At 53.9% G+C, this 16272-nt stretch overlaps 1 protein-coding gene across 2 annotated transcripts in view; it reads left to right on the top strand.

The window, feature by feature from the left end:
- Tpcn1 (two pore segment channel 1) overlaps positions 1–16272 on the top strand; it is a 61223-nt gene that overhangs the window by 8914 nt on the left and 36037 nt on the right. Inside the window, exon 1 of one of the 2 annotated variants that reach the window (XM_028878779.2) lies at positions 15519–16062. The exons of the other annotated variant lie outside the window; for it this stretch is intronic. Within the exon in view, the coding sequence (XP_028734612.1) occupies positions 15798–16062 (265 nt within the window). The 5' untranslated portion in view covers positions 15519–15797. Of the gene's footprint in view, positions 1–15518; positions 16063–16272 lie in introns of those variants that run through there. 2 annotated transcript variants of the gene reach the window in all.

Raw genomic sequence — 16272 nt, 5'->3', positions numbered from 1 at the left:
AGCAGCTGGCTACCACCACACGGGGACACCGAGGCAGTGGCGCCGTCGGGAACCAAGAACAATTAAGTTTCCACAACCTCCCACTTTGCCTGGCCTCCTGGCCTTGCCAGAGTCATTCCTCTGGCTTTTATGGGGCAGAGTGCCGGATGTCACCAGATTGTTGGTGGTACCAGTTAAAATGAGCAAGCACCCGGCATGCTGAGATGGAGCCTCATAACGGAGGCTCGAAGCCTTAAGCTTCCCGGCCCTCTGCATCTTCAGAGGGGGGGATCCTGTCTGTTGCCCCGGGCCCCCCTGCCATGAAATGCCATCTCTTCCTCTGCATGAAGAAAGCCACCGCATCTAAATGGCGGGCGCAGCAGCTGGGTGCAGGCTGGCACCTGCTGCCCCTGCTCCGCCAGTCACCCGAAGGAGGTCTGAGCTCGTGTGTGCTCTGAAAGTGTTTTATGAGCCAGAACAGTTGACTTCCCAGCCTCCAAGTCAGGGGGGGAACATGGGAGCAGCTGGAAGGTTTATTGTGCTGTTGAGCTGGTGGTTTCTGGCCGCAGTGTCTCCTGGGACTGTCTTAAGTAACAACGTGAGGCCCGATGGAGGAAACCCCATGCTTTTACAGAAAACAACCAAGACTACAGCCAGGCAGGAGTGTTTGGGGTCCTTCGCACTTGGGGGCCTGAGGGACAGCCCTTCCTTCTGATCTTGGCGGAGCGGATTTCCTGATGTGTTGTCCACTGTCTGCCTCAAACTCCTCTCTCCCTGCCCAGTCAGTCTGAGTGAGAAAGGTCACAGGCATCACAGTGACCTGCCACTGTGGAGCCCCGCCCCATGGCCCCATGCTAGGCGGCCCCAGGAATGGGCTTGTCCCTCCTGTGGCATCTTGACCCCGCAGACTTCTATAGGTCAGCGCTTTCAAGATCCTCCTGCAGGGAGGAAACCGAGGTTCCCAAAGGTCGAAACCTGCCCCAGGTCACAAAGGCACACTGGTACACTGGACCCAAGCATCCTAGCCCTTAGCTGACATGCCTTCCTCAGGAAGTGGGGGTTGAGGGGACAGGGACCAGGGACGGGGTCTCATCCAGAGTTGGTTTCTGGCTTTGCTTTGCCAGACGAAAGTGTGTGCCGTTCCACGGCGGTGGCTGGCAGCTGAGGCAGCGTTCTGTGACGTCAGAGTGACCACCCTGATGGTGTTTTGTTGTGCCGTGTCTGTGGGCTAACCCGGCGGCCCGGACAAAGGGTAAGGGAAAACCCCAGCTTCCTGTCGTGAGCCACGGCTTCCTCCTCCTCCGCGCCCCTCCCCTGCCCGCCTCAGCACCCTGCCTTAGCCCGCTCCACACTAGAACCTCTGGGCTTGTTTTCCATTGTGGCTATGAAAATAGGCTGTGTCAGGAACCAAGATCAAGGCTTGGGAAAAGAAGGACAAGGGAGGATGTGTTTGGAGTTGGGGGGACAGCCGTAGGCCATGTGGATACCCTGATGCTGGAGCCCTGTGGCCAGTATGGAGACTGGTGGGGATGGCCCAGACTGGGGGCTGCTGGCGCTCATGTCTGTGGTTCGTGAGACCCTCTCCACCTTGTTTACTTTCTGTTAGGGTGTGGAGCTGTTTGTGGAAGTCTTGGGCCACGCATCATGGTGTGCTTGTATAATCCCAGGATGCGGGAGGCTGAGGCAGGAGGATCATTAGGTCAAGCTGAGAAAGTGTGATTCTGTACCCTTGGTGTGGAAGAAGCAACCTCGGACACACTGGCATGGGCGCTCTGCAGGGTGACAGATGCCACCCTGCTCTGTCCATTTGTCCCTGGGTCACAGGCTGACACTGTTAGAGTCACCAGGAGAAGTCACTGGCTGCCATCCTCAGGCCAGCTCGGTTCTGCAGATCCCTTCAAGTCAAGGAAAACAGTGCACACCCGGCTAGCCAGCTGTCCTGGTCTGAGGTCACCTCCCCAGGGTGTCTGTCATTAAGGAGCCACAGAACCGGTTGAGGCAGGCTTAGCCAGTTAGGGCGGGAATGTAGAGGACATTCGGGGTGAGTTTCATCCTTTCCAGCTTTCAGGCCACCGCCTTTTCTTTACCAATTTTTTTTTTTTTGTGCTACAACTCCAATCCAGAACTTCATGTATGCTACACGGGTGCCTCACTGAGCCACACCCCCTCTTTCAGTGACTCGCCTTACCTGGTAATGAGGGTTTATTTATTGGCTTTGATGTGTTTTTTTCCCCCAGTGCTGGCAATTGAACGGATGGCCTTAGTCATGCTAGCTGAGCATTCTGCCACTGAGCTACGCCCCCAGTCGGGAGGTGTTGGTGTGTATGTGTGTATTTTGTCTTTGACTTCGAGATTTATAGTGGAGATTCAAGCAGGAGTTACAAATTAAAAAAAAAAAAAAGTAGTCTGGGGGCTGGAGAGAGAGCTTATGAGTACTGGGTGCTCTGGCAGAGGACCCAGGGTTCTGTTCCCAGCACCCACATCAGGGGGCTCACAACCACTGGTAGGTAACTGCAGTTCCAGAGGGATCTGGCGCCCTCTTCTGGTCTCCATGGGCAACTGTACTCACATGGTGCATAGACTGGAAAGCAGGCACTTGCACACGTGAGTAAAAATAAATGATGTCTTTAAAAAGTTTTTAGAAGTAATGATTTGTTGTTGTTTTGGTTTTTCAAGACGGGTTTCTCTGTGTAGTTTTTGGTGCCTGTCATGGATCTTGCTTTGTAGACCAGGTTGGCCTCAAAGAACTCACAGAGATTCTCCTGGCTCTGCCTCCCGAGTGCTGGGATTAAAGGCGTGCGCCACCACTGCCGGGCGAAATAATGATTTGTTATCCAGTCATTCTTTAAACCATTGCCATCTTGTCAACTGAGAAGGTGGCGTTTTCTTTCTTTCTTTTTTTCTTTTCTATTTTTTGGTTTTTTGAAACAGGGTTTCTCTGTGTAGCTTTGGAGACTGTCCTGGAACTCACTCTGTAGACCAGGCTGGCCTCGAACTCACAGAGGTCTGCCTGGCTCTGCCTCCCGAGTGCTGGGATTAAAGGTGTACGGAAGGTGGCATTTTCGAATGGCCCGGTCGTCTGTCTCTAGGACAGAGCTGTGGCTGTTGTAGGAGAAGCGGGAAATGGCCTGTGGAGGTGTGACAGTCTGGTTGACAGGCTGTGGAGCAGGTAGTGGACCCGTTTGGTTGCATAGATTACGGCTCTCAGTGTACCTAGAGGTGGGAGGGGCAGCTGGAGGAGAGGTAAGGGTTTGGGGTAGCATGGGAAAGGCTCTAGAGAGATTAAGGTTGGGTGTGCCCCACATTTTAAAAGGATGATGAACAGGAGGTGAAAGTCTGTCCCTAAAGAAAGAGGCAGAGAGAGACCTGTGTCATCCCGGGTGAGTGGCACAGCAGTGCTTTAATTACAGGGTGGAGTAGGGAGCTGAGATGTCGAGGTTGCCTCTGCTCCCCGCCACCTCCCAGGCCTGTGCCGAGGTGTGGGAATATCATCCATCAGAGTGATGGAGAAGGCCTCGGGTACTTTAAGCAGGGGGAGGGGGCTACTGTCATGTTACAGGGGTCTGAAAATCCACCTAGTCTCAAAGGGAATAGAGATGAGTGGCAGGACCAGGTGGGGACTAGGGGCATGTCTTAGTGGTAGAGTGCTTACTGTATAAGGCCCTGGGTCCAATCCCAACCCACCAAAAAAGGGGGAAATGGGAGGAAAGCAGTGGCCCAGGACAGGACACCGCATTACCCGTTTGGTTGCACTCGGTGTTTAAGGGGTACCTGGGTGGTCCAGCAGGCGTTATTCATGTTCTCGCCTGAGCTTTGCCTTCTGAAACCTCAGCTTCCCACATTCTAGTAGGTGCCCGTGGGCATAGAGTTTATAGCCCTTGGAGTGAGTTCTGTGGTAGGAGACCCTAGAGCATGGGTGACATCACTCAGGTGGAGGGGGACTGATCCATTCAGGCACCTGGGTGAGCTAGGGCAGGGCTTCTTAAACTGTTTCTACTTAAAAAAAACCCTTTACAGATTTTTAAACATTTATTTACTCTGTCTGTGTGTGTACATGTGTGTACGTGTGTGTGTGTGTGTACACATGTGTATATGCACACACCCACGCATGTGGAGGTCAGAGGACAACTTATGGGAGTCAGTTCTCTCCTTCCCACACGTTCGTCGTGAGCATCAGACTCAGGTCCTCAGGCCTGGCGGCAAGAGTTTAACCCACAGAGTCATCTCAGCAGCCCGAGATATTTATTTGAGAACAGTTCTTTGGTATGTATAATTTTACCATTTATTGAAGATGAAGGCAAATTTGCATCCTAAGTGAGACCAATGTGCTTGTCTGTTTTTAACCTGCGGGATCAAATCTTGGCTGAATATTTTACAGTGCAGGATGCAGAGACTCCAACGTTTCCTAGAGCCGATCAATATTTGGAGCTTATAATCAATCCTGAGAACATTGCTCTGCATAAATACTTAGTCCACAGTGCAGGAGTAAGTTTAGGGTCCTCTCAAACCGTTAGAAATTCTGTCCTAATCCTAAGCCAGCATTGATTTAGTGATTTTTTTTTTTTTTTGAATTTAAGAAACTCAGGTTAGCAACTCAAACGTCACTGTTTAAAAATCAAACATTCTAAAAATACAATCCAAAGATATATGCTGAAGAATGACGATGGGAAGAGAATTTAAAGTCTTTGTTTTTCTTAATTAAGCCACTACATTCACTTAGGTCACCACCACAGTTTAAAAAGTGGGAGCTGGGGAGGGTGGGAGTCAGGGTTGAGATGGGATGCCAGGCCTCCCTTGTAGCAGGCTTTTTCTTTTGGGCCACCAACCAGCTCCCAGATCATGACACAGAGACTTGTTATTAGTTTTGAATGTTTGGCCTTGGCTTAATTCTTATTTTAATCTGTTTCTCTTTATCTACGTTCTGCCGTGGGCTTTCACCTTTCTTTCTGTATATCTTCCTTTCCTGCTGTCTCCATGGCTGACTCATGGCTGCCTGGCTTCTGGCCCCAGGCGCAGCCCTCTCTTTCTCCCTAGTTCTCTCCTCCTCCTCTCTCAAGGCTAGATTTCTCCTCCTCCTTATTCTCTCTGCCCGCCAGGCCCCGCCTGTCCCTCTCCTGCCCAGCTATTGGCCGTTCAGCTTTATTAGACCAATCAGGTGCCTCAGGCAGGCAAGGGATGAGCCTGCACGATGCAGCTGAGTGTCAATCCAGCGTAGAAGGGACTGTGCCCCTCAGGCAGGCTATAGCACGTCTCCAAGCTTGGGTCCCCTCATTCATAAAGAGATAGCCACACCAAGACTGCTCTTTGGTACTGTCGTGAGGTTGAAACAAGAGCCTTCCTAGTGACCAGAGGGCCTGGCCACCATTATGATTGGTTGGTACTGGAGCAAGGAATCCCAGCTGACAGAGAGACCATCTTGCCTTGGCTGGATATGTGGAGTGTTTTGGGTAGGACTGTCAGGTGGTGATATTATAGATGGTTGTCCCTGAAACCAGCAACCACAAGGTGGGTTGGTCTTGGAGACTCTGGCTATGTGGTAGGGGCAGGAGCCAGGTTTGGAGGTTTATTCTCTGACTCAGGCTCCCTGAGCCTCCCCAGGCTGCATGCATTGCACATCTTGGAAGCCTAGTACCCTCCTGCTTCAGAGGTGCTGGGAAACATCAAGACCGAGAGAAGCCTACAGAACTGTCCCAGACTACCCTTCCTTGGTCAGGGAGCTACTTAAATTAGTCTCATCCTGGCAGCAGGAGGCAGGAAGTGGGAGCGGACCACCCCACCCTCCTGCTGTGCCCTTCCTGATTCCCTTCAGCCCAGCCCCAAATCAGAGTGGCCTCTAAGTCCAGTCCCCAAGCCTCCATCTTGATCAGGGATGGGGCGGGCGTCCCTCTGCGCATCTGGGTGGTTGAACTTTATCACTTGGTTCCTCCCAAAGCAGAAACCCTCTCCCACAGCCGCCCACCCTGCCCGCTGGGAGTCCAGCTCAGATCCCGCGATTACAGATTCTATGAAGTGCCAGGCTATGGCTCAGCGATCTCTCCCTCCCCGTGTTCTAGGCGCAGGTGGCAGCGCTGTGTTACTGCCTGGGGCGGCTTTGAGTTATTCGAGATATGGTGCAGGGCACAGTTTCTCTCTGGAAGACTGTTATGATTGGACAACTCCCTGGTGAAATTAGTGGTGGCTTCCCAGCCTCTGCTGCGTTAGGGCACTTGCAGATCCCCCTTCTTATTCCGCAAGTCTCCCCCTTGCTCTTTGGCTGGACAGCGAATACAGGAGCTGCAAATGGAGTGACCTACCTGCATACCGCTTAACTGACAGTCTCTCCGGCCACTGTTGTTGCCCTTGCTGGTGGCTGTGTGTGTGTGTGTGTGTGTGTGTGTGTGTGTGTGTGTGTGTTACAGGCAGTCATCCCCACTCAAGATGTATGTACAGTTTGCTCCCATTTTACAGTCAAGCTTGTGGAGGTGTGGGAGGAAGGTATCCACCTAGGCTAGGCCTTGAGCCACAGGGTCTGTCCCTTCAGCAAATGCTGGTGAGCCACCTTGGAACTGGTGGTGACCTCAGAGCCCTGCTTTCTCTGCTTTCGACCAAGTCCTTAGTCCTCAGAACAAACAAAAGGGAAAGAAGAGAAATTGATGTGGGCAAGTCATTGGCAAGATGGGAGGAAGCCAGGGATGGCGGCACACGCACACCTTTGATCCCAGCACTCGGGAGGCAGAGGCAGGCGGATCTCTGAGTTCGAGGCCAGCCTGGTCTACTGAGCGAGATCCAGAACAACCAGGGCTACACAGAGAAACCCTGTCTCAACTCCCCCACCCCCAAAAAAAGAAGAGTAAAGATGGGAGGAGAAGATACCTAAAGTCTAGGTGACTTTAGAGAGGTCCGTCTGTCTGTACAGACCTCCAGACCTCCATGGATGCAGAGTTCCTCTCAGGCCGCCTGGCAGCGAGCACCTGAATGTTGTTGACAGCCCAGGAGCTTAGAAGCCTAGTGTTCCAGCCATGTGTCCACCCGGGGGCTCAGCTATCTAAACTGCCAGATCTGATGGGCTGCTGAGGTACCCGAGTTAGATACGGGCAGGTTGTTTTAACTACTAATTATTACACAGGAATAGACCACACAGACAGTAATGCACAGTCAGCTTCATTAGGTCTCAACTAACAATAAATAGTGCACCTTTTTTTTTTTTGGAGATACATGTTGTGTCCCCCAATATACTGTGCACCCTAATAAAGCTTACCTGAGAATCAGAGGAAAAACCCAGCCACTATAGTAAACATAGAAGTCAGGCAATGGTAGCACAGGCCTTTAATCCTAGCATTCGAGAGGCAGAGATTCATCTGGATCTCTGTGAGTTCAAGACCACACTGGGAACAGAGCCAGGCGTGGTGGCACACGCCTTTAATCCTAGCACTAACCATGGAGGTATGGAGGTCTGTACAGACAGACAGGCGGGAAGTGATGTAGATGGGCAGAGAGGAAGTAAGAGAGCAGGGACAGAAAGGCATATAGAAGCCTGGCGGTGGTGGTGGTGGTGGTGGTGGTGGTGGTGGTGGTGGTGGTGGTGGTGGTGGTGGTACACGCCTTTAATCCCAGCACTCAGGAGGCAGAGGCAGGCGGATCTCTGTGAGTTCGAAGCTGGCCTGGTCTACAGAGCGAGATCCAGGACAGGCACCAAAACTACACAGAGAAACCCTGTCTTGAAAAAAAAAAAAAGGGAAGGCATATAGGCGTTAGTATACAGGAAGTAGGTCTCTTTGGAGGCTGAGGAATTGGTGAGGTGAGGTTGGCTGTGGCTGGTCCTATTCCTCTGATCTCTCAGTTTTTAACCCCAATATCCGGCTCTGGGTTCTTTATTAGTAAGACCGTTTAGCAATTGGTCTCACAACATGTCGGGTAGCTTAGGCTGGCCTCAAACCCTCTGTGTAGGCAAGAATGATCTTGAATGTATTTTTTTTAATGCTTGTTTTTATTGCATTTGTATTGGTGGTTTGCCTGCATGTCTGTCTGTCTGTATGAGGGCGTCGGTTCCCTTGGAACTGGAGTTAGACAGTTGAGATGCCATGTGGGTGCTGGGAATTGAACCTGGGTGTTTTGGAAGAGCAGCCAGTGCTCTCAAACCACTGAGCCATCTCTCTGGCTCCCCCACCCCCTCCTTGATCCTCCCCCACCTCCATCTCCTGAGTGCTGGGGGTACAAGTGTGGGACAACACACCCAGCCATTTGGGGTGGTTTGTTTTTTTTTTTTTTTTTTTTTTTTAAACCTATGATGGGTGGAACAGCTTCTGTGTTTGTGATTGATTGTCAGACAATACATCTCTTATCTGCTGCTTCTAGAACTAAAATTATGCAACTAACAGAAGATTGCCGTTTAAAAAAAAAATAGTGGATTCTGGTCGGCAAGAGGGCTTAGTGGGTGCTTGCTGCACAAGCCTGTGACCTGGGTTCAATTCCTGGAGCCTACATTGAAGGTGGAGGGAGAGAGCAGACTCCACAGTGTTGTCCTCTGGCCTCTATTAAAGCACCACACCATACACACCCACCCCCAAATGCCCCCTCCCCCCCACATACAATAATAAATAATAATTTTTTAAATGACAAAAAAAATTGATTCGTATAATCCCATAATCCCATGTGACTTGTATTTTTAGCACCAGCAATTTCTGGGTTTTTTTTTTGTTTGTTTGGTTTGGTTTGGTTTTGGTTTTCAAGACAGGTTTACTCTGTGTAGCCTTGACTGTCTTGGAACTAGCTCCGTAGACTAGGTTGGCCTTGAACGCAGAAATCCACCTGCCTCTGCCTCCCGAGTGCTGAGATGGACATCTCATTCACATTGACATCGTCAGTGAGACAATTTATTGTTTGTTGATGTGTGTGTGTCTCCTTGTGCATGTATGTGCACATGGGTGTGGGTACCTTCGAAGGCCAGGAGAGGGCTTCAGATCCCCTCTAGCTGGCATTATAGTTATGAGCTGCTCCACTTTAGTGTTGGGGACTGAACTCTGGTCCTCAAACTCAGAGTTCCTCCTGCCTCTGCCTCAGCCTCCCACGTGCTAGGACTGGTCTGGTTTTGTTTTTTGAGGCAGGGTCTCACAACATGGCCTAGAACCTGCTTTGGTTGTTCGGGCTCGGTTCCCAGCAGCGAGGAGGCTGACAGGTGCGCAGCGCCTCACCAGCTCCCTGTACCCGACTCTCGCTGTCCCCACCTGGGGCCTCTGTCCCCAACAGTCTTCCTTGGCTGTAGGCCTGGCTCCTTTTCTTTCCAGCGTGGAGCTGATCCCAGAACACAGCCACATTGCACTGTGCCCCGCCCGCCCGTCACACAGTGGCCTCTCACAGCCCAGCTCCTGGAGACCCGAATCTGCCGTATCAAATCTCAGTTCACTTTGCAGAGTGATGGTGGGTTCCTAACCGTTGTGAGAAAACGGGGTTCTGGCGAACTGGCAGAGAGTCACAATATGATTACCATCTCCTCAGTCACCCGGTTCCGGCTGGGTCTGTAGATCTATTCCAGTTGGTGACACCAGTCGGAGCTGGCCGGGTGTGATGGGGTAGGGAGGCAGAGGGCCCGGCCGGGTAGATGGCTGCTGTTTCTGAACACAGCAGGTTTAATAAAGGCAGGACCAGGTCTCATACACCTTCCCTGTGCGCTTAATATCTGAGCTGGAGTCACGGCTTCACCACCAGCCCCTCAAGTCTTCTGGGGTAAGGAAGAGAGGTTCCCCCATGTCCATCTGACCAGACTAGCCCTGATGAGACCTGCTTTCCTAGAGCAGCCCTGCAGTTTGAACATGGAGGTCTCGCTCAGCCTCCAGCCTGCTTGTTTCTTATCATTGTAGCATCAATCTATGCTGCTTGGTTCCCCCCACACACACACCACCACCGCCTTCCTCACATCTGAGCCCCCGACCTGCATTTGGAGACGCTGGCACATCTCTTGATTTCTTTTTGTAAATGCTACTTATTTCTTTTCTTTCTCTTCTCGCTTAGCTCTTGTAAGTCAGCTGGTGACACGCCGAGCTCGCCTGCTAATGGCCTGGAGCGGCTCCAGGCACCGGTGATGGCGCACCGACTGTTTCTCTGGCTAGCTCCACAGGGGTCCCCGGGTGCTTCTCAGCGACGCTCGGACTGTTCACAACTAATTGGCTGGCCCTGCCTCGTCACTTTCGACAGATCATCATCTTGGTTCGTTGCGCTCGTCCATCAATGCAGACCCTGAGCTGGTCTGGACACTCATGCCAAACCTGCTTTTTGTTCGCTCGGTTCCAGCAGCGAGGGGCTGACAGGGCGGCCGCCCACCAGCTCCCGTACCGACTCTCGCTTCCCACCTGGGCTCTGTCCCCAACAGTCTTCCTTCTGTAGCTGGCTTTTTTTTCCAGCGTGAGCTGATCCCAGAACAGCACAGCACTGTGGCACGCCGTCACAGTGTCTCACAGAGCTCCTGGAGACCGAATCTGCCGTATCAAATCGTCACTGCAGAGTGTGGGTTCCTAACCGTTGTGAAAAATTAAACTGCAGAGAGTCACAATATGATTACCATTCCTCAGTCACCCGGTTCGGCTGGTCTGTAGATCTATTCCAGTTGGTGACACCAGTCGGAGCTGGCGGTGTGATGGGTAGGAGGCAGAGGGGCCGGCGGTAGATGGCTGCTGTTTCTGAACACAGCAGGTTTAATAAAGGCAGGACCAGGTCTCATACACCTTCCCTGTGCGCTTAATATCTGAGCTGGAGTCACGGCTTCACCACCAGCCCCTCAAGTCTTCTGGGTAAGGAAGAGAGGTTCCCCCATGTCCATCTGACCAGACTAGCCCTGATGAGACCTGCTTTCCTAGAGCAGCCCTGCAGTTTGAACATGGAGGTCTCGCTCAGCCTCCAGCCTGCTTGTTTCTTATCATTGTAGCATCAATCTATGCTGCTTGGTTCCCCCCCACACACACACCACCACCGCCTTCCCTCACATCTGAGCCCCCCGACCCTGCCATTTGGAGACCGCCTGCCCCCACCCCCCCACCCCCACCCCCATCTCTTAAAGATGTCTCTCTTTCGTAGAATGCTACTTCATTTCATTTTCTTTCTCTTACTCGCTTAGCTCTTGTGGGAAGTCAGCTGGGTGACGACGCCGGAGCTCGGCCCTGGCTAATGGCCTGGAGCGGCTCCAGGCCACCGGCTGCATCGGCCCGCACTTGTGGGTGGTCGTCAGCAGCGAGCGTGATATCTTCTCTCTGTGGCTCTCAAGGGTCCCCTCTTCTCACGAGCTCGGCTGTTCACACTTGGCTGGCCCTGCCTCGTCATTTGCGATCATGGTCGTCGTCGTCATCATGCAGACCCTGAAGCGGATCTGGAACCTCACCAAGGCTCGATTTTTATTAGTGTTGAAGCCACTGGCCTCCAGGCCAGTCAGCCATTTCAGTCTGTTACATAGTGGGTCCCCCCCACCCCCCATTTCTATCTGGAGACTGGGCAGTGTCCCAGAATGTGAAGGGGCTGCAGGGCCTGAAGCTGGGAGGTGGCTGGGAGAATTCTTCAGCTTTCGGAGTCTGTGTGATGGAGGGGCGGGGTGGTGGTGGTGGAGGTGCCCACAGATGAGTCTGGGATTTGAATGTTTCCTCGGCTGTATAGGCTTCTTCAGCAAAGGGAGGAAGTTGATATGACTGCTGAACCACTTAGAACGAAGTTCTAAACATTTTTTTTTGTGCTGAGCCTCAGTTTCTTCATCTGTAAAATGGTGTCGCTGAGCAGCTAAGTCAGAGTCCGTGTAAAGATTAAACAGGAGGGTCACTGTATTCAGTCCCAAGGGAGGGGTGGAAACTTAGTAACCAAGTGTCGGGGTTCCCTCATCAACAATAAAGTGGCCACACTGCAGGTGTCCTCTTGAGCCCTGAGTCCTAGAGGAAGGTCTCCCCCCCCCCAGCCCAGCTCTTCCTCATTCTGAATTCTGACTTCCTCTTAGGGACCGGGAGCTGATTTTCTGACTCCAGCGATCCTGGGCTGAGCATCTGAAGATAGTTAACTTCCTTCATGGCCCCACCCCACCCCCTATTCCCCACCCCTGTGCACTCTAGACAGACATCTGAATCTGAGGATGGTTAGCTTCCTTGATGCCCCCCTCCCCCAGCCCTCCCCCTACTCCTACGCCCTGGAGAGTCAGTCAGGAGCTCCCTTCCAGGCCTCCAGAGCGGGTCTCCTCATAATGTCTCCTTCAGGCTGCTGTCCTACTAGATTGAGGCAAAAGAAAGAGAACTCAGCTCACGCCTGGCCACTGACCACCCAGGGTGTCAGCTCCCTGGAGACGCTGACTGCTCATTGTGCCTAGACGTCCAGGTCTTTTAGGACGTAGACTTCCTTCTAATGTCACTTTCTAGGGGCGCCTGTGCCCTGGCTGCTCCTTTTCTGGACAGAGTGGCTTGCAGCAGCCCCAGATGCCGGCAGGTGCAGCATTCACAGAGCTGGGTCCAGGCAACCCTCCTGGCAAATGGCCGCCCCGGTAGCCGCTGGGTAGGGACTCTGGGTCAGGCAGGGCCCAGCTGCAGCCCTGCATTGGTTGTGTTTGAGCTAGTCCTGTCCTGGGAGGTATGGATTGTCTGCTGGCCTCCTGCAGGGGCCCAAAGGGCTCTAGTCCCTGAAGCGGGGCTCACAGTATTTTAGGTGCTTCCACGTAATCATGACCAGATGTCTGTACGGATGCTGAGGTCTCCACCAAGGAGCAGCGAATGGGGTGGTGTGTCTGTATGTGCATGTGCACATGTGTGTCTTTGAGCCCTTTACGTGTTTGAGATATTCTGAGCACTCTGCAAGGCAAGTGCCCAGTCGGTACTAGGATTAAGTGTGAGGTGGTGATGAGCATCGAAACCCACTGTGTGACACAACCCCACCACCGGAGAGCAGGTGTTACAGGTCCAAGCTGGGCCTGGAAATTCATGACCTGAAGAAGGTGGTGTCATGTAAACAGACAGTTCTCTCCTGCTGGCCAGTTCCCGAGCAACCATTCAGAGGCTTACATTAATGATAAATACTCAGCCAGTAGCTCAGGCTTATTACTAACTAGCTCTTACACTTAAATTAACCCATAATTCTTATCTATATTTAGCCACGCGGCTTGGTACCTTTTCTCAGGACAGTGTTCTCATCTTGCTTCCTCTGCGGCTGGCTGGCTGGCTGGCTGGCTGGTGGGCGATTCTCTAACTCCACCCTCCTTCCCATCATTCTCAGTTTGGCTTTCCCGCCTGCCCAGCTAGCGGCCTGTCAGCTTCGTATTAACCAACGAGAGTCATGCATATTCACAGTGTAGAAGAGGATTGTTCCACAGCAGTGTCATGTATGGATTAGCAAACCATAGGGGTCGGCAGGGGCTCTGCTCCCGGAATGGCATTGAAGCCCATCCGTGTGGCTGTGGTTGGCCTCTGGCGTGAGTGTGCCATGGCAGAAATGGATCTTGTGGTTTGATACAGGTATAGAGTGAGCATAGACGGGCCCCGTGGCTGTGGGTCCTGGGGTGGCCCACTGCCGAGATACTGGAGACTTGGGAGCCAGCAGCCCAAGTCCACACCTGTAATGGGACCTTCAGGCCAGCCTCCCATCCCATAACCTTGTCCTGGCAGAGGCAGCGGCTGAGATGGGAACTCAGGCTCCCTCTCTGACCCTGGGGAAGTCCCTTCTCTGCCCCACAGTGCCCCCACTTGGCGGATGGCGGCATAACAGCAGGGGCCAGGTCCTGGGGCATTTGTGTTCTGTAGCTACCACCTGCTGAGTGAGCCCTTAGAACAAAGCGTGGTCCCCAGGGGCTCCAGTGGGAGTGAATGCCTTCACTGTTGCCAGTCCCCTGCCTCAGCCTTACCTCTTTGCGACTCTTTAAGCTTCTGGATTTCAGAATTCTCTTGGGCTTTTATACCTTGTTCGCTGCCTGTTTATGCCTCCTGCCTGGGCTCCCCACTCTCTACCCCCTCCCCCCCCTTTCTAGAATGTGCTGCTTATCTGTCTTCCAAGTGCTGGGATTATAGACATGGCTAGTCCCTCCTCTTCTGTGGTTTTGGGGGGTGGGCACTGTAGGCAGTACCACCTGCCGTGCCCGTGACACCCTTGGTCTCCTTTCCCAGCCTCCCCCTGCCTGCCCCTTCCCCTCCCCCCTCCGTCCAGACTCCCCAGGGCCAGCTGTCTCTGCCCTGCTCCCTGCTCCCTCCTTCCTCTTCCTCTGCTTATTGCTTTCGACCTTCTGGCCCTTTGCCCGCCCCGCGGGCCCCCCCCCCCCGCCGCCCCCCCAGACCTGGCTGGGCAGGCTGCACGGACAAATCCCTTTGGATTTGCCACTCAAGTCCCGGTCAGGTGGCTGCAGACAGAGTTACAGAGTTGGCACACAGCTTTATCCCCGACCACTTCCGAGCCAGAATTTCTTCTAAAACAGCCCCTGACCGGTGAGCCGTCCCACGGAGCCTTCTGTCCCTCCTTGGGCCCGAGTGAGCCTTTGGCAGGACAGGCGTCGAGTTGGTGCCAGCCATTGGACCCAGGAGGGCCCTGGACCAGCTCGACCTTCCTAGAGGCCCAGCGTGTGTGTGCCTAGCTGTGCCTTCACTACAGGAGCTGATACCCGGGGTCCGCTCCCCACCCCATCTCACAGCCAGTTACCAGAAAACAGCGGCTCGGAGGAGGGCAGCGTGCTTCCTGCCTGCTTCTCCGCCTTTTGCCCCTTTTCCTGCTCGGTTTCCACCCGGGGGGGGGGGTCCTTGAAGCGCCACCCGCACAGGAGCGGCGTGGCGCCACAGCCCCTGCAAACACCCCCCAGCAGCCCTCTGCTTTATTCTCCCTCCTCAGGTTTTGCCCATGGAGTGGGACTCTCAGCGACAACTGGCAGGCTGCTCATTGTCATTCTGGTGGGCTCCAGTTTCCAGAGGGCTCCGGGTGCTTTCTGGGTATTTGCATTTGTTTCTGCTGTGCCCAGAGCACAGCTGGCGTGGGTCCCAGTGCATGGGTGGGGAAACTGAGGCCCCCACGGAGGAGGACTACTGACGGTAGCAGGGGAGCACACGGCAGGGGTTTTCTGGGACCGCAGAGGACATGTGTGTTGGGTGTGTGTTTAAGAGCGTGTGAGCGGAGGGTAGTTGGGAAGGCAGAGCGTGGTGGACTTCCCAGCCCCAGTCAGGTCTGAACTCTTGCCTCGGGCCCAGGCAGCTCCCAGGCTTTTTACCCAAAGCTACCTCTCCAGGCCTCAAGGCCAACAGTGGCTGCCTTGCCTGCTGGGTGTGTGCGCGTGCGGGCCTTGCGACCCCCTCCCCTGCCCACCTTCTCCACCCCCTCTCATCCCCTCTCCCTCCCTCGCCTCTCTTTCCCCAGCTTTATGGCTGGCATATGGAAGCCCTTTCTATTTATCCACTGCATCATCGTGCTGTGCTCCAGCGAGCGGAATCCTCAGAGTCCCTGCAGGGCCATTTCGGAGGCTGCATGCGAAGCAGCCAGCTGTTTGCAGGGAGCGGCTGGGCCCGTTTACATCAGTGCCGCGGCGGCGTGGCCATCTGTGCACTTGGGTCATCCTGGGCTGTCTGCGTCTCAGGGATGGAGGCGGTCCGTGTCCTGTCCGTCTGGGCGGTTGTTTTGGCGTCCTGGTGCTTTTCATTCCTTCTCTCCCGTCTCCCGATAACTCTATGGTCACGGTTCTGGGCCCTTGGCCAGGGCTAAGGGAGGACTTCCGGGGAGGGGACCACACAGATCTTTAGTGGTCAAGGTCTTTATGTCTGTCTGCTCGGCCCGGTTTGGAAAGGAGAGCTCTGCCCAGGGCCCTGGCAGTGGAGAACACACTGTTTACTGCTAGGGAACTTTCCCCCAGGCTTACAATGCCAACTTCCCAGTGGCTGCGTGTCCCCGAGCCTCGCCTCCTCTGTCTTGTTCCAAGCTGTGGGTGTCAGAGCCAGGGAGACCGCATTTCTGCTGTCTCCTCGGACCCTGTCTCTACATCTCTTCGAGTTTCCAGCTGCCTCCCAGACGAGTGGAAACGCAGAGGCAGAGGCCAGCTGTTGTCCTTGGAGGAAGCTGCGGAAGGCCAGCCCCGTGACCATCCCCAGCTGATGTCATCCTGGTCCCTCCATCGTGACCCTCGTGGTATGCCTTGCTCCTGGCCATGCAGGTCGGGAAGGTGCCTCTGTGCTCCAGGCCGGGATGTAGTCAAGTCCCAGGGGAGAACGCTGGTGTAGGGGGGTGGTCTTTAATAGTCCGGGTTGGAGAGGGTCTGCCGCAGCAATCTAATGAGGGGTGTGATGTTAGCTCTTTTACCTGGAGATGTGCTGCCCAGTTCTCATGGGAAGCCCCGTG

This window comes from Peromyscus leucopus, chromosome 23 (assembly GCF_004664715.2).
Source record: "Peromyscus leucopus breed LL Stock chromosome 23, UCI_PerLeu_2.1, whole genome shotgun sequence".
NCBI classification, from domain to species: Eukaryota; Metazoa; Chordata; class Mammalia; order Rodentia; family Cricetidae; genus Peromyscus; species Peromyscus leucopus.
This window is presented reverse-complemented; position numbering and strand designations above follow the sequence as displayed.